Source organism: Kogia breviceps, chromosome 3 (genome assembly GCF_026419965.1).
Source record: "Kogia breviceps isolate mKogBre1 chromosome 3, mKogBre1 haplotype 1, whole genome shotgun sequence".
In the NCBI taxonomy this organism is placed as follows: domain Eukaryota; kingdom Metazoa; phylum Chordata; class Mammalia; order Artiodactyla; family Physeteridae; genus Kogia; species Kogia breviceps.
Window position 1 is genome coordinate 79,096,620 of NC_081312.1, and position 26,663 is coordinate 79,123,282.

Genomic DNA, 26,663 nt, shown 5'->3' on the forward strand with positions numbered 1-26,663 from the left:
CGGGAAGATCCCACATGCCGCGGAGCGGCTGGGCCCGTGAGCCGTGGCCGCTGAGCCTGCGCGTCCGGAGCCTGCGCTCCGCAATGGGAGAGGCCACAACAGTGAGAGGCCCGCGTACCACAAAAAAAAAAAAAAAAAAAAAAAAAAAGGAAATAAGAAGTATAATGATCAAAGAAGAAATAAAACTACCATTATTCACAGATGACATAATTATGTATGTAGATAACCCAAAATAATCTACTGTCATACTATAATAAGTGAATTTACCAAGATTGCTACATACCAGGGCAACATACAAGAAAGATACTGTATTTCTATATACCAGTAACAAATAATGACAAAACATAATAAAATGTAGTTTTAAAAGTACCACTTATAGTAGCATAAAAATTCAAAAACGAATAAATGTAAAAAAAGATGGCCAAAACCTTTATCTAGAAAACTACAAAACATTATTGAGATTAAAGAAGGCTTAAGTAAATGGAAAGAAACACCATATTCCTAAATGATAAAGACATCAATTTTCCTCCAAATTGATCTACATAATCAATACAATCCCAATAAAAATCCAAGCAAGGTTTTTTCGCTTTTTTTTAGAATTGACAGGATGATTCTAAAGTGTATACACAGATTAAGAGTGGCCAATATCTTGAAGAATATAGCTAAGGGAGCATACACAACCAGATGTCAAGGTTTAATGTAAAGCTACAGTAATTAAAACAGTTAAATGTTGGCACAAGAAAAGAAAAATATACCAATGGAACAATTCCAGAAAGAGACCCACACATATACAATTACTTGATTTACGACAAAGATTACAGTATAGTGTGTTGAGGGAAAGAATGATCTAATAAATAGCGCTCAGTTAATCTTGATCCCTACCTCATGTCATTACAATCTATCTGAGAAGGCAGACAAAAAAAAGTACATTTTGTATGATTCCATTTTTATGTAGCTCAAAAGCAGGCCAAACTACCCATGCCCAATATTCATAGTACCATGTCAATTTAAGAGAACCACTTGACCAATTTAATTTCTCAAGTGTCAATGACAGTTGACATTCATGAGTCTTTTCACCAAAGCTATGACTGTATTTCTGCAGAGGAAACACATTCTCTACTTGCTCAGATGAGCCCATTCATTTAAATGAGCCCAACTAGACCAAGAATTGCAACGACCACCTCTAAATAACCACAACTGATTTCTGTAATTGCATAAGAGCATCTTGCTTTGAGTTGTTTCAGAAACAGACGTTTGCTCCTGGGAACTTTAGCTCACACAGATGTTCTTTTCAGCTCCCAAATGTGCTAACGTTGGGTTTGTGGCAGGTAGAGTTAAACTGGAAGGCTGAACCAGGCATTCCTCGTTTTATTGCACTTCACTTTATTGCGTTTTGTAGATACTATGTTTTTAACAAATTGAAGGTTTGAAGCAACCTTGTGTCAAGTAAGTGTATCAACGGCACTATCCCATCGGCACTTACTCACTTTGTGTCTCTGTGTCACATTTTGGTAATTCTTACAATATTTCAAACTTTTTCATTATTGTTATATTTATTATGGTGATCTGTGATCCTGCATGTTATTATTGCAAGAAGATTATGACTCGCTGAAGGCTCAGATGATGGTTAGCATTTTTTTTTGCAATAAAATATTTTAAAATTAAGGTATGTATGCTTTTTTAGACATAATACTATTTAGCATACTTAATAGACTACAGTATAGTATAAAAATAACTTTTATATGCACCGGGAAGCTGAAAAATTAGTGTGACTCTCTTTATTGTGATATTCAATTTATTGCAGTGGTCTGGAATGAACCCACAATATCTCTGAGGTTTGCCTATAATGGTAATTTAAAGTACAGGTCTTGGTAAATTCTAACTTTTCTCTTATCATATATTACATTCTTTTAAAACTGTTATTTAACCTGTTACTGACTTTGTCTAAAACTAAAACAGCATTAGAATAATTTACATTTTGGCACTTAAATACTACTTACTATAGCCCCTCCCCATTATATGTTTCTCATACCTTTTTCAATCCAAAACAAGTATTAATTTGGCTTTCACCTGTAAGTATAAACACTGTGACATTAAAGCATATTTTTTCATAGACCTCTTATTTCCTATCCTGATTTTGGCAACCTGGTCTTCTCTCTGGTATTCTAAGCCTGAGAGGAATTCTTTAGTAGGCTTGCCTTACTCATCTGTGAAATATTAAGTGTTGCTCCTTCTACTTTGATTTGTTTCAAGCAAGTAAGTTTAAAGAACAGCAAGGTAAGGAATTTGCCTGAATGTCAGGTGGTGGTTCTGGTCCCAGTTCAACTAAGCATAGTGTCCTAGGCAAACCACCCAATGCCTCAGTATTCTCACCTATGAACTATGGCATTGTTGCCTGACATACAGTAGGTACTCAGTCTATGAACGCACAAGAATTAGATAGTTTCAAAGACATCTTCCAACTTTTTACTGTTTTTAATTCAATTCACTTTTGTGGAAAGTAGTCAACCAGCAAAATAAAATGCAAATTAACTAGCTCTATTCTTGTTCCACTACTATTCTTGGGGAAGTCTGGGATTAGAAGAAATCAGCACTGGAAAGTGCTACTAGAAGAAAATGGGTAATGAAAATACCATAATACAATAACCACATTTACTGTAAATAACTGAATTAAAAACCAGAAGAAAACTCCCCTCAAAATGAACCAATGAATGAGTAGAAAAAGGTATTTCATATGACCACTTCCTATCAAGAACTCTTGACTTTTTTAGAAAGGTCAATAAAATCAGTTTCTAAAAGAGGCATTTGTATTAAACAAGGCATCTCCCAAGGAGAAGCAGCTACCATTGAGGTTCTTGCACTTAGATTTACTGCAAGAAGAGTGTTGGGTGAATGTACGATGTAAGTCAAAGACAGAGAGAAAGAGGATGGTGGGGACCATTATCTCTGGAGATCAACCAAGAGAGAATTCAACATGTCCTATGCAAGGTAACTTTTGGGGTCCTTCATCTTACATTCTTCTTTAAGGAAATTTTCTTCATATTTGCCTAAATTTTCTTCTATTATTTCTTGTCCACCCCTATTTACCATGCTAAATCTTTTTCCTTTTTGAAACAGACTTTTAAAGAAAACAAACACTTAGAGAACTGAGAAAACAAGACACACTGGAAATACAGACTGTTCTTTTACTGCACAGTAAGAAATGAGAAAAGGTTAGTGTGAAATCCTGGACTCTAAAATTAAAATGTAAACAGAGAATGCTCAGTGACCTTTTCTTAGAAGGCTCACACAAACGAATGTCATGGTACATTGATCAAACTTTTATTCATTTGTATTTTCAGGATGTTGCTATTAATACCATGTGACACTCAACAAATTACACTATGACATTTTGTCCAAATCACTTCACCTCTACATTCTTCTTCAGCTGTGTTACTTTAGCCTCTGGTTACTTAACGGAAAAACAATGTATTAAAGTCTTATTTTTGTAGGGGAGGGAAGACTTTACCTTCTTAGGTCTGTACCTGGGGCCTGTAAATTAAACTGTCAAAAGACAAATTAATAGGAGAAATAGCATGCAAATTTAATTGATGTTTTTAACTTTACTTCCAGGGGGCTACACAGAAAAGTAAAAATTCCCCCCCAAAGCTGTTAGGTTTTGAAGCTTATATACCATTTTAACAAAGGACAATAAATTATGGAGAAGTAAATAGGCAAAAAAAAAAGGGGGGGGAGTTTGGGCTTTTAGGGGTGGTAGATTGTGGGAAAGTAAATACATGGGGAAATTAATGGAAGATAAGGGTCATTTTAGTAAGGTTTGTTTATGCAGACTCATTTCACAGCATCATCTCTGTGTCCGGTGTAACGGTTGTTGTCTTCTTCCTGGTACAGGAGAGAGGGGACACCTTTACAAATGCAAATTTATGTCATCTTTACAAAGGGAAATTTATGCCCTGCTTTTAGGCAGAAGCACAAGGACAGAGAATACTTCCTGTATCTGCTGTTTCTCAACTGCCTTCAGCTCAAAATAATCCTTAGGACAAAGTAGCATATTGGGGCTGGTATATTCTTATCCCCTTAATTTTCTAAGGGGGAATCAAAGTTCACTTGCTAATGTAAAAATATTGGCTCCCAAACTGTTCTGAAGAACTAGTTCTCTAGAATGTCTTATTTAAAAAAAAAAGAAAAAGAAAAAGAAAGAAAGAGTTCTATGGTCAAATAAGCTTGGGATAATCAAATGCTAAATTAAACAAAGTTAACATGACTTTTTCCTGCAGGAAAGAACCTTTAATTAGCTAACAATGCATTGTTATTCTGCAAATGGGGAATGATAATTAATTGTGTTCCTCAAACTTATTTGACCATGGAACATGTTTTTCAAAGTAGTCTTGAAGACGGGTGGTTTTGTAACACATGTTGAGAAATACTGGGATTAGCCATCTTTTGTATGTAAGTGCAAAAGTTTAAGTAGCTAATGAAATAAGTGTAAGCCAAAAGGTAGAGCTGGCAATAAAGCTAGCAGTCAGCAGTAACTGTGCTGCATTCTGAGTCATGCTCTAGGGGACTGAGCTCAGGATTGTCCCTATGAAGAAAAAAAGTGTCCAAAGCTTCTGGCTACCACTGAATTAAAACCCCTTCTCGGGCACTGAAGAATAGCAATGGATAAAGAAAAAATGGTTTCATGTGCTCATTTCCATCCTTGGCTCTGTACAGCTCCAGTTGTATTATTCTTAAACATCTATTAACATGATTGCTTCATAATTACAAAGGCTAACTGCCAAGCATTTTTCACAGGAAGCAAGGCACTGCTTGTTTTTAACTGCTCTTCTGGTGCATGCAAAAGGGTCAGCGTTTTTTAAAAAATCTTTTTAATCTTATTTCAATTGAAGAAACATCTCTAAAATACCATGTGAGTACAAGATAAAAAGGAAAAAGCACATTCAAGCTAGGTAAGTGCAATAATATAGATGATCTTGGAGTGGGGGAGTACAGGATACAGAACTGGTATAACCAATATATCCCAAGCACAATGGTACCTACTATCTCCATCTGGGTATGCTGTTCTGCTAGAAATTTTAATTTCAGCAGAGACCATCCTCGATGCTGCCATGGGCTGATTTCAAGGTTTCCGATCAGTAAATTTGACCCTTGATCTTCAAAGGTCAACTGCCACCACGTGTTCCCTTCTTAATCCTCCTCCATGCTCCCTGGATAGGGGCATAGCTAGGCACTCAAGTCAGAGGACTGGCTGGCAATATACTACACTGTCTCAAAGATTTGGGGGAAAATGCAGAGCGTGGGACTGGTATTTACCTAGCACCCAGGTGCCAGATGTTTTCATAAATATTACCCCATTAACAAACAAACAGATCTTTCCCCCATTTTGTAGATAAAACTGTGACTTAAGAGAGGTTATAACACTTGTCAAGGTCAAACCAAATGCTGATGAGCAAATTACGTAAAATTTGAGTCAGGTCTGGATGAGTCCAAAGTCTGTTTTACAATATCATGTTGTCCCCTGACCATAAAAACTTCGTTTTTTATAGGAGCACAAATGGCCCATTTATACCATTTCTCTCAGTATCTAGCAAAATATCAACTTTTATCATAGCACTAACTTCAAGAGACCTGGTAATATTTAGATCTCATTCATTTGCCCAAATCAATAGAGCTATTTATTCTCAACTGCTGGTAATGTACTTTCTTAACTCAGCATTTTGTGAAAAAAAAAAGTCTAAATACTTGAATTGCTTCATTTCATGCTCTTTCTCTTGGCATGTGTCTTTTTGGTTTGCTTTTAAAAATAAACTCCAAAATCATGACATATTCAGATATGAAAAACAGGATGAGAGCAATGAGGAACACTAATCTGAAATGGTCACCTGGCTAGAATACCTGTGTCTGTAGTAATCCCAAATTAAATAGAAAAATTTTGAATTTATGAAGCAATTACTCATGTGTGGTTGATTAAAAAAAAAAGGCACAAAACTGCCCTGGACTATAGATTGGACTCTACCCCAGTCTCCCACAGTTGCCACCCTGGTTAAGACCATCTGATCCAGTTTCCTCATTATTTAAGATTAGAAAAGATCTCTTAAGTTCCTTTAAAAATTCCACAATTCTATAGTCAACTGCAGTTCACTGGCCTTTCCAGTGAATAAACAATTTAAAATAATGCCAAGTCCCACTTTCATCATCCCTTTCTTAATTTGACAAAGGCAAAGGAATTATTCATCTTCCAGTTAAAATTTTCTTTTTAGTGTGATAGAAAATCAGGCAGCAGAGAAAGAAGTTCAGTCACCCAGCTAGACAGAGTGATATACAGTGTTAGGAAAATGGTTTACTTAAGGAGAAAGCAGCACACAGTTTTGCTTACTTTGGTTGCAGGTATCATGATTCATTTCCTCTAAAGGGTGGAGGGAAAAATCAATCTTTTCCGGGAAAGACAGTAATATGGTAAAGCTTCTTTCCCTCTTGCTTAGCCTGATACTATATATTCACAAATGAAAATAATTCTGAGTGCGAGTCCTCATACAGATGCCCATAACACCTGCTTTCAAATTCTTACACTCAGAGAAATTATGTAACAGACCATTTGGCTCCATCCTAACTCTGATAACAAACAGACCTAGGTTTCCTATGTTCATTTCCTTGGCATTTCACTCCCCTTATTATCCCATCACTTTCATCTTCCCCTTCACCACCCAACACAATTGCTGATGCTGCAAGAAGCACTGTAAGACAGGAGTCTAAATTATACCCACCACAGACTGGTAAACTTAAGCAAACATTAGTCACTCAAAAATATCATTGACTTGACTTTCTGGGTTTAATTTCCTTATGAATTCATCATTGCTTCAAAATATCAAGATGAGAAGCACTGGTCTTGTCACTGGCAGTGTGCAATTCTTGCTTAATTCTTCAAAAGTTCGTTGGACACGGTCAAGCCTAAAGGTAGATGCACTAGATTTGGGGAAATGCTCCCCTTAGCCACTCTAGCAGATGTGGGAATGGGGAAGAGAACTAGAGTGCAAGTTCACCCTGCCCACATACACATATTCATCTCTCCTCTGGTCACCATGCCCAGGGACCTTATAAGCAGAGGTCCATTGTCAGAAAACAGTCATACTCACTGTAAACTCTACCATCATAGGATCACCATTCTACCTCTCATTCATGTGCGGATAGCATAGTAATCTCAGTACAGTGCTTCTAAAACTACAAAGTGCATATGAATCACCTGGGGACTTTGCTGTAATGCAGATTGAGATTTAACAGATCTAGGGTAGAGCCCAAACTTTTGCATTTCTAACAAATTTCAATGCAACACTGACGCTGCTGATTTGCAAACCACACCTGAGTAGCAAGGTCCTAGTACAGATGAGATGACTTCCCAAATCTGGAGCACATTTTACCTTAAGGTCTCCTTATGGCTGGTTATCTATCAAGAGAACTAAACAGGGCAGAAAACTCAGAAGCTCTGCATTGGAAGAAATACATCCTGAATACAGGAATTAATTAAGTTCACTGATTTTCACTGCCCGGACCCTGGACCTTTGTTCCTGCCCAAATGGATCTGCCAGATCCTTCTTGCTTAGATGCATGACAAATCTTGGCCCAGCCTCACCAGCCTTATCTGATATCATTCGGCCAGCAACTCAAACATTAGTTGTGTAGCACCTGCAAAAATAAAAATGCAGGTTCCTAGGCTCTAACCCTGATATTCTGATTCATTAGGCCTGGAGTGGCCCCCCAAATAAAGAGACATTCTAGGTGATTTTACACATTCTGAGATTTGGGGGAAGAAAATGCATGTCTTCTTTAATGGATCGGAGCAACTTATATCCTATGGTGTTGATGCCTTTCCATCAGGAAAAACAGCAAGGAAAGGAGGGATAGAAAGAAACATGACTTGAGCATCTTACATTATGGTAGAAGAAATGATTTCCTCCCCAATTTGGACACTTGCTTGAAGTCATTTGCAGTTAATTCCAGGATATTTTGTCCTTTTCTTTAGAGAAGTTCACTAAAAATGTGAACTATTACTCTGTAGAAAATTCTTTTAATGTAGGTATGATTACAGATATAGTTATTTAATAATCAAAATATCAAAGGAATGGTTATTTACTCTTCTGACTGAACAAATAAAATTGGAGTTGTCCACACACATTCTTTTTTCATATATACAAGAAGACAAACATTGAGATCAGCTAACAAAAATAAGGACTGAATATTAATTAGTGCCATTAAAATGGCAGAAACATATGTAAAATACAAAAGGTAACTTTACCTAGACTTTATAAATGAAATGTGCTCCCTAAGAAGGGCTACAGTTTGGCTACTTGGTTTCTCTGGGGGCGGATGTGGCATCTTGAGGGGTGTTATTCTCCACTGGTACAGCTACAGGTTCTGCCACAGTAGCAGTGATCTCGGATTCAGGAGGGATGGCCTCTGAACTGGAACTGGCTCCTGTGTGATTGGGGATGGTCTCAGTCTGAGAGGCTGAGGTTTCTTGACTGAAGCTGGCATCTGTTAGACTAGGTACAATGTCAGCTTGAGCAGGCGTGGCCTCTTCTTCTGTTTCCAATTCTGTTTCCTGACTTTGAACTTCTTCACCTTCTTCTACCATAGCAGGTGGTAGCTGTAATAAAGTCTAAAGAAAAAAAAAAAAAAGAAAGCGAGACAGAGAGAAGACATCAATGAATCCAATTAAAAAGACACTGGCTTATAAAGTTAAGTTCTCACATTAACATTATCTTCCTAATTGATACTGTCACTCTAGAATTCTCCAAAACACTGCTGGCCATTTTATATTACAGATGTAACAACTCTGATGATAATGGCCTAAGTTTTACTGACTCCATGGAATATGCCTGCCTAGATATCAGATAATAATGATGAGATCATATATTACATCCTCAGGGAGAAAAACAATATCAAAAGCTATTAAATTTTTTAGCAAAGGAATTTACTGTAACACTCTGGAAAACCAGTGGCTGATTAGGATTGACTGCCACACCAACTCAAGAAAGGACCAACTTCCATCAAGGAGCCATGTGAGGGGTGAGAAGGAACCAAGCCTTGAGACAAGGCCACGGCAGGGAGAGAGCAGCAGGGCACAAGGCTTCTGTCCCACTTAACCAGAACACTGGAGCAGCTCTATATGCCTGGCTTCCCTTTCAGCCCGTGGCAGTCTGGAGCTAAAGCTGGGCTTCTCTCTTCAGGAACTGTTTCTCTTGTTGGAAACTGAAAAAATTTTAAAGTAGTACTCACAATGGCAGCACAAAATATGAAACACTTAGCAATAAAACTAACAACATATGTATAAAGCCTGTATGCTGAAAACTGCCAAACACTGAGGAGAGAATTCAAAGAAGACCTAAAGAAGTGGAGAGAGATATCATATTCATGGAAAGAAGACTCAATATTGTTAAGATGTTAATTTCCCCAACTTGATCCTAAGCAGTAATACTCCAAAATCCTAATCAAAACCTCAACATGCTTTTTCTGGGGGTTGAAATAGACAAGCTGATTCAAAAATTTATACAGAAAAGCAAAGCCAAAACCATTTTGAAAAATAACAAAACTGAAGGACTCACATTATCTAATTTCAAGATTTATGATAAAGAAACTCTAATAAAGGTAGTGTAGTAAAGGCAAAAAGGAAAGATGCAAAGATCAACAGAACAGAATAGAAAGCCCAGAAGTAGACTCTCACATACATGGCCAATTGAGTTTTCTACTAAGACAACAAGGTGAGATCCTAAAAGTTCTCAACATAAGAAAAAAAAAAAAAGTGTAACTCTGGGTGGTGAAGGATGTTAATCAGATTTATTGTGGTGATTGTTTTGCAATATATAGAAATAGCGAATCATTATTTTATACACCTGAAACTAACATAAAATTATATGTCAATTATACCTCAATTTGAAAAACTGCTTTTTTAATCTCAAAAAAAAAAAAAAATGACAAGGCAAGTCAACAGGGGGAAAAAATAGCCTTTTCAGGAAATGGTGCTGAAACAACTGGATATCCACACGCAAATGAGTAAAATGCAACCTTACTTTGCACCATATAAAAAAAATTAACCCACAATGTACCATACCTCTAAACAGAAAATTAAACTATAAAACTTCTAGAAGAAAACATTAGGGAAAAAAAACCCTGTAATTTTGTGTCAGGCTAAGTTCTTTTAGAACATAAAAAGCATGAATCACAAAAGAACAACTTGATACACTGTGACTTTGTCAAAATTTAAAACTGTTGGGCTTCCCTGGTGGCGCAGTGGTTGGGAGTCCGCCTGCCGATGCAGGGGACGCGGGTTCGCGCCCCCGTCCGGGAAGATCCCACGTGCCGCGGAGCGGCTGGGCCCGTGAGCCGTGGCCGCTGCGCCTGTGCGTCCGGAGCCTGTGCTCCGCAACGGGAGAGGCCACGACAGTGAGAGGCCCGCGTACCGCAAAAAAAAAAAAAAAAAAAAAGTAAAACTGTTGTTTTTTGAAAGACACTTAAAAATGAAAAAAACAAGTCACAGACTAGGAGAAAATATTAGTAAAACAAACATCTGAGGAGGAACTTGTAGTCAGAATAAATTTTAAAACTCTCAAAACTCAATAATAATACAACCCAAAAAAGTGAGTGAGAGACCTAAACAGACACATCCTCAAAGATATGCAGATGGTAAATAACCACATGAAAAGATGTTAAACATCAATTGTTATTAGAGAAGTGCCAATTAAAACCAGGAGGAGACCACTACACACCTACTGGAATGCTAAAATAAAAAGACCAAACGTAGTAAGTGTGTGTGAGCTTTCATACATTGCTGGTGGGAATATAAAATGGTACAACCACTTTGTAAGACAGGTGGGCAGTTTCTTAAAAGAAGTTGAATACATACTTACCATACTATCCAACCATTCCACTCCTAGAAATTTACCCAAGAGAAAGTACAAAGACTTGTAGGAGAATGTTCATAGTAGCTTTATTTGTAGTAGCCAAAATTGGACACAACCCAAATGTCCATCAGTGGATGAATGGTAATAAAAACCATAATGGTAATCTGTATAATGGATTACTTATTCAGCAATAAAAGGAAAAGGACTACTGATACATTCTGAAACATAAATGAATATCAAAATAATGCTGAATAAAAGTAAGAAAAAAGAGTACATGCTGTATGAGTCTATTTACATATATGTCTAAAAAATGGAGACTAATCTATTGTGACATAAAGTAGATCCTTCGTTTCCTGGAGAAGGTGGAAAAGGAACTGGTGAGGGACGAGAGGGATTACGAAGGTATACGTGGAAAACTTTTGGGGATAATGGATATGTTCATCATCTCGATCATGGTGATGGTTTCATGGATATATACAAATATCAGAACATATCAAATTGTATACTTTAGATATGTGGAATTTATTGTATGCCAAATTATATCTACAAAAGATGTTTTTAAAATATGGATATTACATGAATAGTAATCTACTTTGTTTTAGCTGGTTTCCCGCAAGGAATCAAGTACGTTAAAGATTTATTCGGGGCTTCCCTGGTGGCGCAGTGGTTGAGAGTACGCCTGCCAATGCAGGGGACACAGGTTCGTGCCCCGGTGCGGGAAGATCCCACATGCTGCGGAGCGGCTGGGCCCGTGAGCCATGGCCACTGAGCCTGCACGTCCGGAGCCTGTGCTCGGCAACGGGAGAGGCCACAACAGTGAGAGGCCCGCGTACCACAAAAAAATAAAAATAAAAAAATAAAAAAATAAAGATTTACTCGGCAACAGATTCTACAGCAAGAAAAATAAGAGTCAATTTTGAGAAAACTTACCTGATGATAATGATGTGTGGTCTGTATCAAATGCATATACATGTTGTATACAAAGTTTGCCATCTGGGGCATATTCTTTATTATCTGTACTTCATGAGATGGTCTCTCTCCATTCTAGAAGACGGCAAAAAGAAAGTTAAGTATAATCACTTATATGTGGAATCTAAAATATGACACAAATGAACTTATCTATGAGACAGAAACAGACTCAGAGACACAGAGAACAGACTTGTGGTTGCCGAGGCGGGTGGTGGGTAAGGGAGGTATGGATTGGGAGGTTGGGATTAGCAGATGCAAACTATTATGTATAGAATGGATAAACAACAAGGTCCTACTGTACAGCACAGGGAGCTATATTCAATATCCTGTGATAAACCATAATGGAAAAGAGTATGAAAAAGAGTGTATATTTGTATAACTCAATCACTTTCCTATACATCAGAAACTAACGCAGCATTGTAAATCAACTATACATCAATAAAATAAATTTTAAAAAAAAGAAAAAGAAAGTTAAGTATAGAGTGAAAGACACTGAAAGCTAACACTTCACCAGAAGCCCATGTCTCCATCTTACGTATGAACACTATTTGACTATTAGGGTTTGGAGGAAGTAAGAACAGTAAGAGGACATTAAGCTGTAAGTGTTAGAGCTGAATAAGGATTTCATGAAGAGAAGTGATTCAATTTAAATTTAGAAAAGGTAGAGATGAGGACAGAGCTGAGAGTCACTAGCTTTTAATATAATTTCAAGTTGGTAAGTAAAACGTGAGTTTTGGTCTACTAACTAATGTAGAAGAATTCATAAGAAATAAGCAATCATGTGAATAGAAAAAATAAATAAACATGGTCTAAAGTAGTGGTCTCCAATACCACATATGCTCCAAAGGCAAGTCTCAAGGCTATTCACAAAGAAAATATTAAAATTATTCTTCCCATTTATGTTTTTCTAAAAAATAAGAAGCTATCATTTATTATTACTTAATATATAGACTGTTAGTCATGAGGGTTAATATTTGCCAGTTTTCTTTTTTCGGCCATGCCATGCTGCTTGTGGGATCTTAGTTCCCCAACCAGGGATCAAACCTGTGCCCCCTGCTGTGGAAGCGTGAAGTCCTAACCACTGGATCGCCAGGGAATTCCAGCAAGATTTTTTCTTCTTTATTAATAAAGTGTATGGTCAAAAATGTTGGCAAATAGTAGTCTAAGGTGTAAACTTTGTAGTACCCATCAGAACCATGTGGGGAAAGTGTTAAATAACAGAGGCCTGAGCTGTAGCCCCCAGTGATTTCGAGTCAGTAGGCCTGAGGGAGAACAGGTGATTCTGATGCAGTAGCTTCTGACAACAACCTGAGAAACACCACTCCATTGGTGTAGGTAAAGTGGTAAAGCAAATGAAGAAAACAGAAATTTGCACTTCTTCTAAACCAACTGAGATAAAGATTAAGAACTTTCCTATTAAAAGTCAATTGTAAAATTTTTATACAGTCTCATTCTTTCTTAACTGTACAATTCAGAAAATCATAAAGGTAAAAAACACATCAAGAAAAAGAATTTTACCTTAAAGTGACAAATTATTTGAAGCACATAAAGTAAGAAATATTTAGTACATTAAATAGCATTTCTCAGAATTAAGCAGGACAGCGGTATTGCACATAAGCAGGTGTTCTTTGGGCGGTGGTCACTTTCTGTAACCGTCACAACTTCTGTGTGCAAAGACTGCCATGCTGTTACAACTATGGAACATTGCCTTTAAAGCATGGAAGTCTTTCTGTTTGTTTGTATTTGCATATTTTCTAGCGGCTTTCCTGTGAGCAGTCTCTCTTGAGATTCAGGGCTGCTCAGACCTCCTCACCCTTCACGCTGTCTTCTGAGCAGAGGATGGGGAGATGCTCCCAGCCCTCAGCCTCCAGGGCTTGAGCCCATGGTACTGCCTAGAGCACAGCTTTCCAAACCTTCTGTTCCTTGGTATTGCCTCCAGGTGTGTCTGCAGCCTTTGGCTAGGAAGCATCTGGAGAGTGTGTTAAACCTGAAGATACCTAGCCTCTGCCCCAGACCTCTCATCAGCTGTGTGCCTGTTTAATAATCAGTCCACAAAAGATTGAGAACCACATAGCTATAGGACTGTGTCCAGACCTCAGAGCCTGACACTCAAGGCAGCACATGGCCCCACCCCACTGTACTGTTCCATCCTTTCCCTTCTATTCCTCCACAGCAGCATTTTTTTTATTTAAAGGAAAAAATTTTTAAAAGTTCTTAACATTACAAAACACACAGAATTTATTTATTTTTTTAAAGAGGGGTGGGGGGAATTCTCTGGCAGTCCAGTGGTTAGGACTCCATGCTCTCATTGCCGAGGGCCTGGGTTCAATCCCTGGTCAGGGAACTAAGATCCTGCAAGCCACACAGTGCAGCCAAAAAAAATGAAAAAAAAAAAAAAAATTTTAATGTTTTAAAAAATAAAAAAAAGAGAGGTGGGGAAAAGAAATATACTGTGAACATTTAAGACAGTTTTATTTAAAATTCAATGGACTTCCAAGGCATTTCATTAAATTAAAAACACAAAGCCCAAAAGTCTATAGTATGCTGACCTCCATGTAAGAAAGAAAACAACGTAAGAAAATAAAGTTACCTGCTCCTTTGTGCACAAGTAAGGCTAAGCCAGAAACTGAAGAGATAATGTTACCTCTGGGAGCTGAGGATGGGAAAGGGAAGAAAGAAGGGGAGATAGGAGATGGGTAGCAGGGATGAGGAGAGAGTGGAACTTCTCTGAGTTAAGTGTTTGTGCTGTTCCCCAACACCTTCCCCCCAGAATGCAAGCTTCTTGAGGGTTCTCCAAGAGCTAAACCAGTTATTACTCTGTTATCAAGTAATTAGTTAAGTTCTCCTTACAAAACTGAAGAGAGGCAGTATAGTATGATGATTATTAACATGGACTCTGGAGTCAGGCTGCCTGGGTTTTTAAATCTTGGACTCTCCATCTACTCAGATGTGTGGCTTAACTACTTAATAACTTCTAGGATCCACAGTTTCCAACATATGGAAAGTGAGGTTAGTAAGAAAACCTATTGAACAGGGCTGTTACTGAGATGAAATAAGATAATGTATGTAATGTAACATTTATTGAGTACCCACCATGCATCAGGCTATTATTAGCTTTGACATACATTATTTTATTTCCTATTAGTAACCTGTTCAATAGGTTTTCTTATTTACCCCATTTTCCATATGTTGGAAACTGGATCAGAGAAGTTGCCTGATATGTGGTGAGTACTCAGTAAATGTTAGCTGGTGTTATTATTTTTACAAAGAAAATCTTAATTCAGTTCCTTAGAGTAAGGGGCACGCTAAACCAGTGTTCAGATGATTTATGTGATGATGCTCTTTGCTAATGTGGTCACCTGTAGGCTTACCTTTCTACTGGTTGGGAAAGGTTCTGTTGGAATTATATGCAAATGAAGTGGGCGGGCTGTGAGCTGGCTGAAAGCTGGAGTTAGTTCAAAACAGTTTTGGAAGAGGGATACTCTGGCAAAGATATAAAGTCCAAGTCTGGCTCTAGACATGGCCACCACTAGGCGACGGACATCCCTTTGAGAAACAAACAGAATGAATTAAAACATATCAAGATTAGTAACATATTTATGCAGCCTTTTATTTTTAAAACATATTCCACTAAATATTCCTGTTAAGCTGTGGCAATAAAGAGTTAAGCTTCTTAAAAACTTAACAGAATAAACATTAAGTTAATCAATGCTATGTAACTAGTTAACCAAGTAAGAAGTTAATGCTTTATTACCAACTTCTATGTTTTTTTTGTGGGGAGAGGGTGGGGAGAATCACAAAATAACCAATGACTGATTAAAAAGCTGTAAGTTGCTATACTAGTATTACGATATAGTTCGGTTGTCAATTACCAATTTACTGTATCACCACCATTGAGTCAATTCAAACCAGCCCTTGCTCCATTTCACCTACCAAATTCCCACGCTCTGTCAAGGTTAATGGGTCAAATTTTACTTCCTAGATAACTCTTATCATACTGTTTTATATTTATTTATAATAATAATTACAAATACAAACAGAAATACAGTATGAGGAATGATAATAACATAATAATACCATCTCTTATTCACTCATTTACTCTAGTACCTACACCCAATGGCTGGACTATAATAGGTCTCAGGTGTTCACATAAACAGTAATAAAAATGCCAAAATGCATGATCTAGCTATACATGTAGCTGGCTATCTGATGAACGATGGCAGTTTTCTTTATCTTTCAGAAAGAATATGTTCTTAAAATTTTATCGGAATTTACTTGAATCAAATGAAACTTATTTACAAAACAGAAACAGACTTAGGGAATGAACTTATGGTTACCAGGGGGGAAGTGGGGTGGGGAGGGATAGACTGGGAGTTTGGGATTGACATTTACACACTGCTATATTTAAAACAGATAACCAACAAGGACCATGTAAAAAAGAAAAAAAAATTACAAAAGACTGGCTATGTGTAAAAAGAAAAAAAAATTATAAAAGAGTGGCTATGTAAGTTTAATTTCACTTCACTATTAGTTAGAATATGTTTTAGTAAGAAAATACAGTTTTGGTTTCAAATACAGAGGACAGCTTGTTTTCTTGAGATGCTCTTAGATGGCTATTTAAATTTGCGACTATTCTACAAAAGAGAAGACTTCCATGAATAATAATAAAATCTGGTACAGTCATCCCTAACTCCTGAAAGAAAGTGTTAAAAAGTGTTACAGAGATCAAATATTACAAAGATCATAAAATAACCAGACAGAGAATCGGGAATTGGAATATTTATCAAATGGCTTTCCTTTGTCTCTGCATAATGCAAGATATTTGGGGAATATCTCTAATTCAGCCTCATTTTCTATTGTGTTTTATGGCCTTGATAAGGATCTAGTTTCTCTTATCAGGAGGGACTGTGCAACATCATATATAATAGCAGTTATGTTGAGGGGGTATCCCCGCCTCCCAGCAACCTAAACTAAGAGAAGTTCATTTAGGTATGAGGAAAAAGCATACCCATTTGCAGTAGCTTTGAGGAATTTCTACATTTGTGACACCTTGGATTCACAAAGGAAATGTCACCTTCTAGGTCACTGCAGGCCAAATTGTTTTTACTTCCTCCACATCCCTTAGAAGCCCGAGGGGTCACGCTATAGGTGGGTGGTTCCAAAACTAGTAACTGGATGTACAATGCTGGAAATACTTAGCATGAGTTCTCACCTAAGTATTATAAACTTAATAAAAACACTGTTAAAACAATGTTGTCAGGGAAAAAGGTGGGGAGGGCATGGTGGAAGGAGTTGACCTAAGCTGTTGTTTTCATGGTAATCCCTGTATTATGATATTCAGTTCTCCCTTTCTCATACAGAAGGCTCTATCTCTAGGCAGAGCAGTGACAATGAACTTGTTCCTCTGAGGAACTTTTCCCTCCAGTCCTTAGTACTGTAGGACAGTTAAGTGGCTCTACTAAGTTCGATCTTCATTGTACATGAGGAGAGTTAAGACTAAAATCTTCTGCAGAATCAAATGTAGGTATTTTCCAAGGACATGTTTAATGTCTCCTCCACTGGATTCGAAGCTCCATGGGGACAGAGATAACAAATGTTAGACTGACTACTATATATCAAGAACCCATCGCATTGCCAAATAATAGAAGGATCAGAGAACATCTGTTAAATGAATGACCAAACACTATAAATGTAACAAACTACCAGGCAAAAAAAGTAAAGGGTGGCAGCATGAAAAGCCAGGGTTCCTTGGAGCTGTATCTTGAAACCAGGGCAATGAGAACTACCACCTTCTTTCACAGTCCCCAGAAGATGGCTGGACAGAAACAGCACTGTTAAACAACAAGCTATCACTCTGATAGAGCCCCTACAAGGAGACAACACAGGAAAGTTACAGTTTCACTGCTTTGCTCTGAACAAGTCATAAGCATTTCTATTTGTAGCTGGGCTATTCAAGTCAGTAGGGACAAGAACAATGAATGTTGGAAAAGGAACCAGAAATGTCTCACTACTCTAGCTTCTAAACAGCTCCACAGTGTCCTAAAACAGGTCTCTGGAACTGACGCTGAATAGCCTGGCTCCTAAACAATCACCTGATTAGTCTATCCTGGATGAGAAAGAGATGTGGGTAAAAGAAGAAAGGCAGGCACTTGGGAAAACGGCTCAGCCGTTTCTTAAAGAGTTAAACATAGAGTTACTATATGACCCAGCAATTCCACTCCAAGGTCTACACCCAAGAGAATGGAAAACATACTTCCACACAAAACTTGCACATGAATGTTCGCAACAGCATTAGTCCTAATAGCCAAAAAGTAGAAACAACCTAAGTGTCCACCAACTGATGAATGGATAAATAAAAAGTAAAAAATTCACACAAAAAATAATGAAATATTATTTAGCAATTAAAAGTAATGAAGTACTGACACATGCCTACAACATGGATGAATCTTGAACACATTATGCTGATTTCATTTATATGAAGTGTCCAGAATAGGCAAATCTATAGACATATAGTAGAATAGTGGTTGCCAAGGGTTTAGGGGAGAGGGGAGGGGAGTAACTGCTGACAGGTATAGGATGATAAAAATGTTCTAAAATCATGATGGGGTGATAAAAATGTTCTAAATTCATGAAGATAGCTGCATAACTATGAATATACTAAAAATCATTGAACTGTACACTTAAAATAGGTGAATTGTATGGTATGTGAATTATATCCCAATAAAGTTATTATTAAAAAGAGAAATATGGAAGAAAGTAGGTTTCCTTGGTCTCTTGAAACTTGAAAACAAAATATTTTACTATTTCCTAGAAAAAGAAAGACATGAAAGATTGTATCTACAAACCAAAAAATTCTATGAGGAGTTTGATAAAATTCTAGCTAAGATACCTAACCTATCTGGATAGCTGAATCGTAAATCATAGGTCAACTGACTTTTTCCCCCCATGCTTTAATAATTCTACCACCAGCACCAGCACCCTGCGAAGGAGAAGGTAGACTTCCAAAAGGGAAGTTTGGCAAATACAAAGAAGACTAATTTATCTGGATAAAGAAAATTTAGATATGTAAGACAACAATGAAATCAGGTTCTTTTTTAAGCCTTCATTTATAATCATTTTATTATCATCATCTTTCTCTTTATTTTTTTTTAAAGTTTCCAGAAGTCAGGTAAAAAACAGCATAGAAATAAAGTCATGGGAATGTGAAAAAGACAAAAAAAACCACTACAGAGTAAGAAAAAAGGTGGGAAGGGGAGGAAGCAGTATTCACATATTCATACTGTGAGTTTGGGTAAGAGATTTTAATTCTGTAAATCATAATGATACCCTATGCAGCAGCAGCTATAAATTTCAATGTGGAAATGAAACCGCTTTTTAGAAAAGTTAGTCTCTAAAACACGTTTGACACTTAAGTAAAAACACACTGTACTTTAGAATGCTATAGTACTGAAACAATTTCTTGAAACATTACATCTTTGTTTACTCTTATGTAAAAGTTATCGGTCTAATGGAACCTGATCACTCTGGGTTAAGCACCAAATAGATCTTGACTTAATGACAACATTATGAGAGCTTGCAGAATTTTCTTTTTATATCCATCAAATAAAATAATAAAATGAACTCTCCTTAGAGTTTTGCTAGTAAGTCATATGAGATGAAGGTTTATATAAAACTAAATGGCTGCTTTGTAACAAGGAGATATTATTCCCATAAATCTCCAGCACATAAATACATCACAATCAATGATAAAAATATATTACTGTTCGTTTTGACAATTCTTAATCCCAGGAGAACAAATGGTTCCTTTATCCTAACACTGAAGCTAAAAGACTGTGTAGGGAAAAGTGAGAAATCCTGTGCAATGAAAACTTTACTCTTAGACTTTTTACCACTTTACCTCCTTTAATTTCTGACATTAAGTTTCAAACAGACATAGGAGATATATACATACATACATAAATATATATATATAAAATGATTAAATGCTATCTCTGACTGTTCCTGAAGAATAAAAAAGTTAAAATTACTAAAACATTTAAGATTCAAAAAATTCAGAAGCAATGGCAATGATTAACTATACAAAGAATATGATACTGCTACAGTCCAACAAAAAGCACCCAAAGTTGCCAAAACAATTAATTACGCTTTCAACATAAAATTTAAAACTACTTAGCCACAGAAGCTCAAAATTAAAGCATAAAGTTCAACACTATTATGAAAATGTTTCCTTACATACCTCAGATGGCCCACTGCCCTGGTTCGTACTAGAGAAAGAAGAATATAATCATTCTGTTGACCTTGAAATCTGTCAACGGTTGTCACCTGAGACAAAAAAAAAGGGGGAATATGGTATATTTTCAAAAGCAAAAACTCTAGAGAGATCATTTAAATAAAGTGCTGGAAATAAAAATCTTATCCTTAAAATAATCAATCGCAAAAGAACATGACTATATACTTGGAATTGAAAGAACAAGTTAATGAACACTATGAAATAAACCATGGTAACCAGATTCGGCTATGTCTCTATGTTACTCACAGTTATAGCACTCATCTTTAACTCTGCAGATACCTAAGTAACTATTATATTTGTGGAATTAACAATCTTCCCCCTACTAGACTACTCAGCTCCATGAAAGCAGGAACTATTGTTCAGCTAATTATATACCTGATATCCCAATTTGATGCCCGGCAACATTTTAAATGTACAATTTGATAAATTTTGACAACATATACTCCCATATAACCACCACCACAATCAAAATTTCCATTACCTCAGTCCCTTTTGTCATCAAATCTGTATCCCCCAGCCTCAGGCAACCACTGATCAGCTTTCTGTCACTATAGATTATTTTGCTGCCAGTTCTAGAATTCCATAAAAATGGAATCATAAATTAGAAGGTTCATACCTTTTTACTGGTGAATAGTATTCCACTGAACGAATATACTACAATTTGTTTATTCATTCCCTTGTTCATGGAATTTGGGTTGTGTCTAGTGTAGGGCTATTTTGAATAAAGCTGCAATGAATACTCATGTATAAATATTTTTGTGTAAATACGTTTTTATTGCTCTTGGATAAATATCTGGGGGTAAAATTGCTGGACTGTGTGGGTGTTTATAAGAAACTGTCAAACTGTTTTCCAAAGTTGCTGTACACACATTCACCAGCACTGTTCCAGTTAGAGTTCTAGTTGCTCCACATCCTTGCCAGTACTTGGTATACTGTCAATCTTTATAGTTTTAGCCATTCTATTGGATGTGTAGTGGTATATCACTGGAGTTTTAATTGCATTTTCCCTGACAACTAGTGATGGTAAGCATTTTTTCTTGTGCTTATTGTCCATTTGTATGCTGTCCAATTCATTTGTCAATTCTGTATTGGGCTGTCTATATTTTACAATGACTTTTATAGGAGTTCATATATTTTGGATATAGTCCTTTGCTCTTATGTGTGGATATTATACCTGGAAATTCTGTTGTCATCCTGGCCATGTGGAGAGCTTGTCTGAGAACTGGGCTCACAGACTGAGGACAGCAGAGCAGAAAGATGAAATGAACCTTGGTCTTTCATGACATCACTGAGTCACACTGTAACCTAACCTGGAGCCATACTACTTTCATCTTCTTGTTATGAGAGAGAGTAACTTTCCTTATTGTTTAAGTTTTTCTGTTACTCATAAATAAATGGACTCAGATACTGAGGTTCTTCTATTTCTAAACTTCCTATATTTCAAAGTTATTAGTTTCTCATTTTCACTCTCTATATCCCTTATGGAGTGTTCTACAGTGCCTGTTCCTCCCCATTCCTTTTAATTTTGTCTCCATTTCTTTGATTTTGTTTTATTTTCTGCCAGTTCACATTTCATCTCTTCCTGGGTTCTTCAATTTCTGTTTTGTAGCCTTCCCTCACAGAAATGCATACTTCATTAAGTATTTTAAAATTCATACCCAAATATGCATTCAAATTTTTCATCTGTTCTAGGCCAACATGTTATCTGGAGTATGTTATCTTATCAATTAGTTTATTTGGATGCTCTTTCCCTCATTTATAAATTGAGCTTGTGCTAGTTTCCTTTTCTCCTCTATTTTACCACTGATTAGGTGGGTTTCTCAGATTAGCTATGCACAAGAGGTTAGGTTAGGGTGAGCAGAACTTTCTTCTAAAGGCTCAGTGATTTTAACAACAGATGGTTCTCTTTTTCACTGTTACTATAGAGACGGTGTATTTTTTTCAAGTATAGCTCATCTGTAGTCTTCTTTGAATCAGTCTGGAACCAGAAAGGCTTCTGCTCACCCCAATACCCATATCCGTTGTTGAATAATAGGGATGTGGCTCTTATAATTCAAAGTATGCCACCACTTTCAGAAAGTGTGTTTTTACTGGCACTTTCAAGACTGGACCCCTAAATTCTCTTCCCATTTTTTCTTCTTGATATTAGTCACATGTCCTCTCACTAAAAATGGAATTTGTTTTTTCTTCCTCCCATTTTTCTCTTACTTGTGGATGATTTCCAAGAAAAAGTAAAAGAGCTTTTATATAGTTATGTTCACAAAGTCCTAATTGCATCATTACTAATACTTTATTTATGTTTTGTTATTCTTTCTAATTTTTCAAACCTGTATTGACAAAATCAAGCATCTTCATTTTTATTTGCAATTACTCCATCACATCACATAAAGAAGTATAAAAAAAATCCTAAGGTCTGAATGTACTTTATGATTTTCCTTTACCCCCAAGAAACCCCCCCCCCACACACACAATAAGAAGCAGTACAAATTATACCTTTGTAAAACAAACAAAATTTAAAAATGCTACAATTCCTATTTCTACTATAAAGGACATAAATAGTTTCATTAGACATCATTTTACCAACAAAAAGTTTCAGAAACACTTATTTCTGATTACTGTCAACAAAAATCTTCAATGTGATAGTTGAGACAGACATTCACAGCAAACCAATAACACTGTCAGACAGAATTGCCAGAGAATAATTTATAGAGTTCCTATTATTTCATTTTCTCACATATTTTAAAAGGAGATAGCAAAGAGACAAGGTAGAACAACATAAATAACTCATAATAAATATAAATTTTTCCATCTTGCCAACAACATGAATAAGAGAACGTATTATACTTGTAAAATTACCTTATTTGGTCTTCCAATCAATGGATTGCTCCCGCATCGTCTATTGATGATGTCACGAATAAGATGCTTTTGTCCATTATATGTTGTTAGAATGCTAATCTTGTCAGCAGGGTAACCAAGTAAGCACATGTACATAAAAAGTGCCACTACATATTCTGCCTCTCCAAGATTCTGTAATGAAAACATTAATCAGATTGTGCATTTATTTCCCTTTATAGAAAAAACAGTTAACTAGCACAATTTGTTCATTTATCACACTTCAAGAAGTGAACAGTTAATATCTTGGACAAGTGAATACCTCTCATAAAACTGAGCAATAACTTATCCTAAATTAACAATGATAAATAAAAATAGAGTATGTGGTAATTACTTCCCTTTAACATTTGCAATATATTTGCAACACATGGAACAATCATAAAATAAAAGTCACCAACTTAAAGGCTTAATATTTCTAGGACCACAACAATCACAATACAGATCAATAATATCCTGTTACAATGTACTGCAACTATAGTTATGGAAAGAAATATTAACATAAAGAAGCAAGGTAACTATCTTAGAAGTCAGTAGAAAATCCAGTCTAACATATACATCCAGCAGTACCGTAGTTGGTTCTCAATTTTTACACAATGTTTTTCCTTTCTCCTTCATACTTCTTAGTTTTTTTTTGTGTGTGTATTATGTTCGTTCTCTTACTAATGGTTGCCACCTCTACCAGACCACTACAGATGGGAAGAGGATGTGGTCTCAAATTGATCATTCTGGCCTGCTGTGACCTTAGAGGGTCTAGGTAAAGATGGATGGGAAGGAGTTTAAGACCAAGACTTAAATGCACTACTTGAGAGTGAGAAAGCATACACAAGGCTGCTTAGTCCAGTTCAACAGAGACTAAATTGAAAGTAACAGATGAGAGAAGAAAATAAAACGAGAACATAAACATAACATGAAAATCAAAAAAGACAAGAAGCTGGATTTCATGTAAAGGCAATAGGAAAATTACAGGAAGACCTTCAGAAAAATCATTTGTATTCTGGTGACACACAGCTTCAGTTACCTCTTCATCTAAATTTTCTCGTTCTTTGGAAGACAGGAGTCACATGACTGTGTAAATCTTTTCATTTTCTATATTGATAACAAACTACATTTATCTAAGCATCAGCTAACATAGATAAAAGAACAAATCTTTTGGTGCATATGCTGTCAGATCTTTTTGTAGAGATTATCTGTACATATTTCTATATGTATGTTTTGCTTCTTAAAAAGCAAAACGGGATACTATAGATACACTTTGCAAGCTGATTTTTTCATTAATACAGCATAAAAATTCTCCCTGTCTGTAAACCAAGTTATTATGTTACTCTTAGTGGCTATTCAGTATTATACGTAGTAAGTGAAAGTATCATTAATCCCTACTGATAAAACATTTAGGTTGTTTCTCCTTTCAAAAATAATTTGCAATAAAAAAAGATGTGACGAACATTTTAGCATATAAGTCTTTGCAAATTTGTCCATTTTTTAAGGATAAATTCCTAGAAGTGAGAGTATTGCTTTTAATACATACTAACAATATGTTCACCAAATTACTTTCCTACAAGCATTGCATGAATATAGTTTCCCAAACCTAACCCAACAGAGGTGAAAATATATTCCAGTGATTTATACTTGCTACAAATCTATATCTTTTTTTTGTGAATTGCATATTCTAGTTCTTATTGAATTTTTCTGTTGGGGGGTTGATTCTTTTATAAGTGATTTTAAAGAGTTCTATACACATCCAGACTTCAACCCATTGTTTTTTAAAGTCTGAAAATAAATTTTGCTCTCAATCAAGCAATATTTTTCTTTATGATTTTTGATTTGGGTAATGAGCTTAAAAAGACCTTTCTTAGCCCAACATTATATATTCATCATTATTTTCTTCTTTTTTAGTATGTTTATTTAAGTTTCTTTTCTTTGGTGTATATATCTTTAATCCATCTGAAATGGAAATTTGTGTGTTGTGTGTGAGGTGGAGATCTAACTTTGCTTTATTTAATGGTTTGTCCAAGTGGTTCAGTAATACTGATTTAGGTAGTAATTCAGCCAGGAAAATGCAAAATAAACTTAAAAGTTTCCTATTTTTTCTTACCTGATAAAAGTAAGGATTAGGCTCAGATTCTCCAACTCCCTGAAAATCTTCAACATTAATGAGCTGGAAGTCATAAAGCAAGCCAGCATTTGCTGTACTAAACTCCGGCAAGAGCTGCACATGGGGTAAGTTTCCTAGATTCTTGTATCGCCAGTTGTAGAGGTTGCACAAGCTTTCAAAGACAAATCCCCCCCCCGCAAACAGGAAATATTAGCATTGTAAATCCCCTTTTAATATATATAAGAGAGTCTCTAAGGGATGGGCTCTTCCTGTTAATTTTCATATTATCCACATTGTGCTCTTCTTTTTAGCAATAATGCTTTTGCAACCTTTGTCTCCCTGTAAGTAACCAAATCAGAAGACTGATGATATTACAAGAAATGATAGCTCCATTACGTTCTCTGAGGTAAATGCTACCTTTATTCCTTAAATTAACAAATCCGGGAAGAACCTGCACAGTGAAAAAAATTTTTGAGGTAACTAAGAGAGTGGACCTGTACATTTTACGAAGTAAGAATTAGTGTGCTCTCCTCTTGTTCACCTCTAGCTTTAGATTTCAAAATGATATTAATCGTATATCTTTTGGGGGCATGAAGAAAAGGGAGGTGACAGTGAAAAGAAGCTCTTAGTTTATAAGTCACTTAATCTCAATGAATAAAATGAAGGATATAATTTGGTCAATTCACACCCCATGCTGAAGGTAATAAAGGTACTTTCCAATTTGTAGATTTGTATCCAGGCAAGTTCCTGGATAACAGATAAGAGTCTACACAGAAGATGTTACCGAATACTTGGATCATCGAAATGATGTCCTTAAATAGAAGTAATATCCCTAACATCCACCCTCCCTGCCCCCCGTTGCCCTGTCTCCTTTACCTTGCTCTGGCCCTCCCTTGGGCATCGAGGTCCACAGTAGGAACTCCAACTCTGACAAAGCGAGTGAAGAGAGACTGCTCCATGTTTGAATACTTCTGAAAGGCCATGTTCTTAATGACTGGAGGTAACTGGTGATGATCACCAATCATAATCCAACGTTTTAGTCGGCTAAAACCATCCTGAGGGTTCTAGAAATAAAAAGCGAGGAAATGGCAAAATATTCTAATATATTACCTTGTTAATCTCCAATTTATTGCACAAGATTCTTGCTATTCACAAGATGGCTTTAACAGCCTATTAATTCTTGCTCTTCCCCAGTTCCACAGAAAAGATTCTGGGAAATTTATAGAGCGACTTCTATGGGTACCATTGCTCTTGGCTGACAGTGTGTGAGGGAGGATGAAGGGATTGAGAGGCAAGCACGGAATTACCGTACTTTAATATGTAGGGTAACCCAAAGAGGTCTGGGAGACTTAGATCATAATTAGGCAAAGGGTGCACAGAAAGAAACAGATGCCCAAGCAGGGAAATGGAAGGATGTCAAAGTAAATACTTTGTATCACAATTATGCCAAGAGCCAGTCTGTGAACCCCCCAAAGCAGTAGAAATTATACCTTCTTTAACTTCCTATACTAATACTTCCGTTTCC

The 26,663-nt window shown here is 36.4% G+C and overlaps 1 protein-coding gene across 3 annotated transcripts in view; it reads right to left on the minus strand.

Annotated features, from left to right (window-relative positions):
* Window positions 1–3,299: 3,299 nt before the first annotated feature.
* AQR (aquarius intron-binding spliceosomal factor) overlaps window positions 3,300–26,663 on the minus strand; it is a 107,943-nt gene continuing 84,579 nt past the window's right edge. The window contains exons 29-36 of one of the 3 annotated variants that reach the window (XR_010839639.1): window positions 26,015–26,202; window positions 25,139–25,310; window positions 23,011–23,181; window positions 20,101–20,186; window positions 15,236–15,410; window positions 11,826–11,939; window positions 7,926–8,653; window positions 3,300–3,882 (exon numbers count right to left, since the gene is read on the minus strand). Coding sequence is in view for 2 of the 3 variants with exons in the window: in XM_059056463.2 (XP_058912446.1) it covers window positions 8,339–8,653; window positions 11,826–11,939; window positions 15,236–15,410; window positions 20,101–20,186; window positions 23,011–23,181; window positions 25,139–25,310; window positions 26,015–26,202 (1,221 nt within the window). In the remaining variant the exon portion in view is untranslated. Of the gene's footprint in view, window positions 8,654–11,825; window positions 11,940–15,235; window positions 15,411–20,100; window positions 20,187–23,010; window positions 23,182–25,138; window positions 25,311–26,014; window positions 26,203–26,663 lie in introns of all 3 variants that reach the window. The other 2 variants (XM_059056463.2, XM_059056462.2) reach the window with 2 other exon arrangements.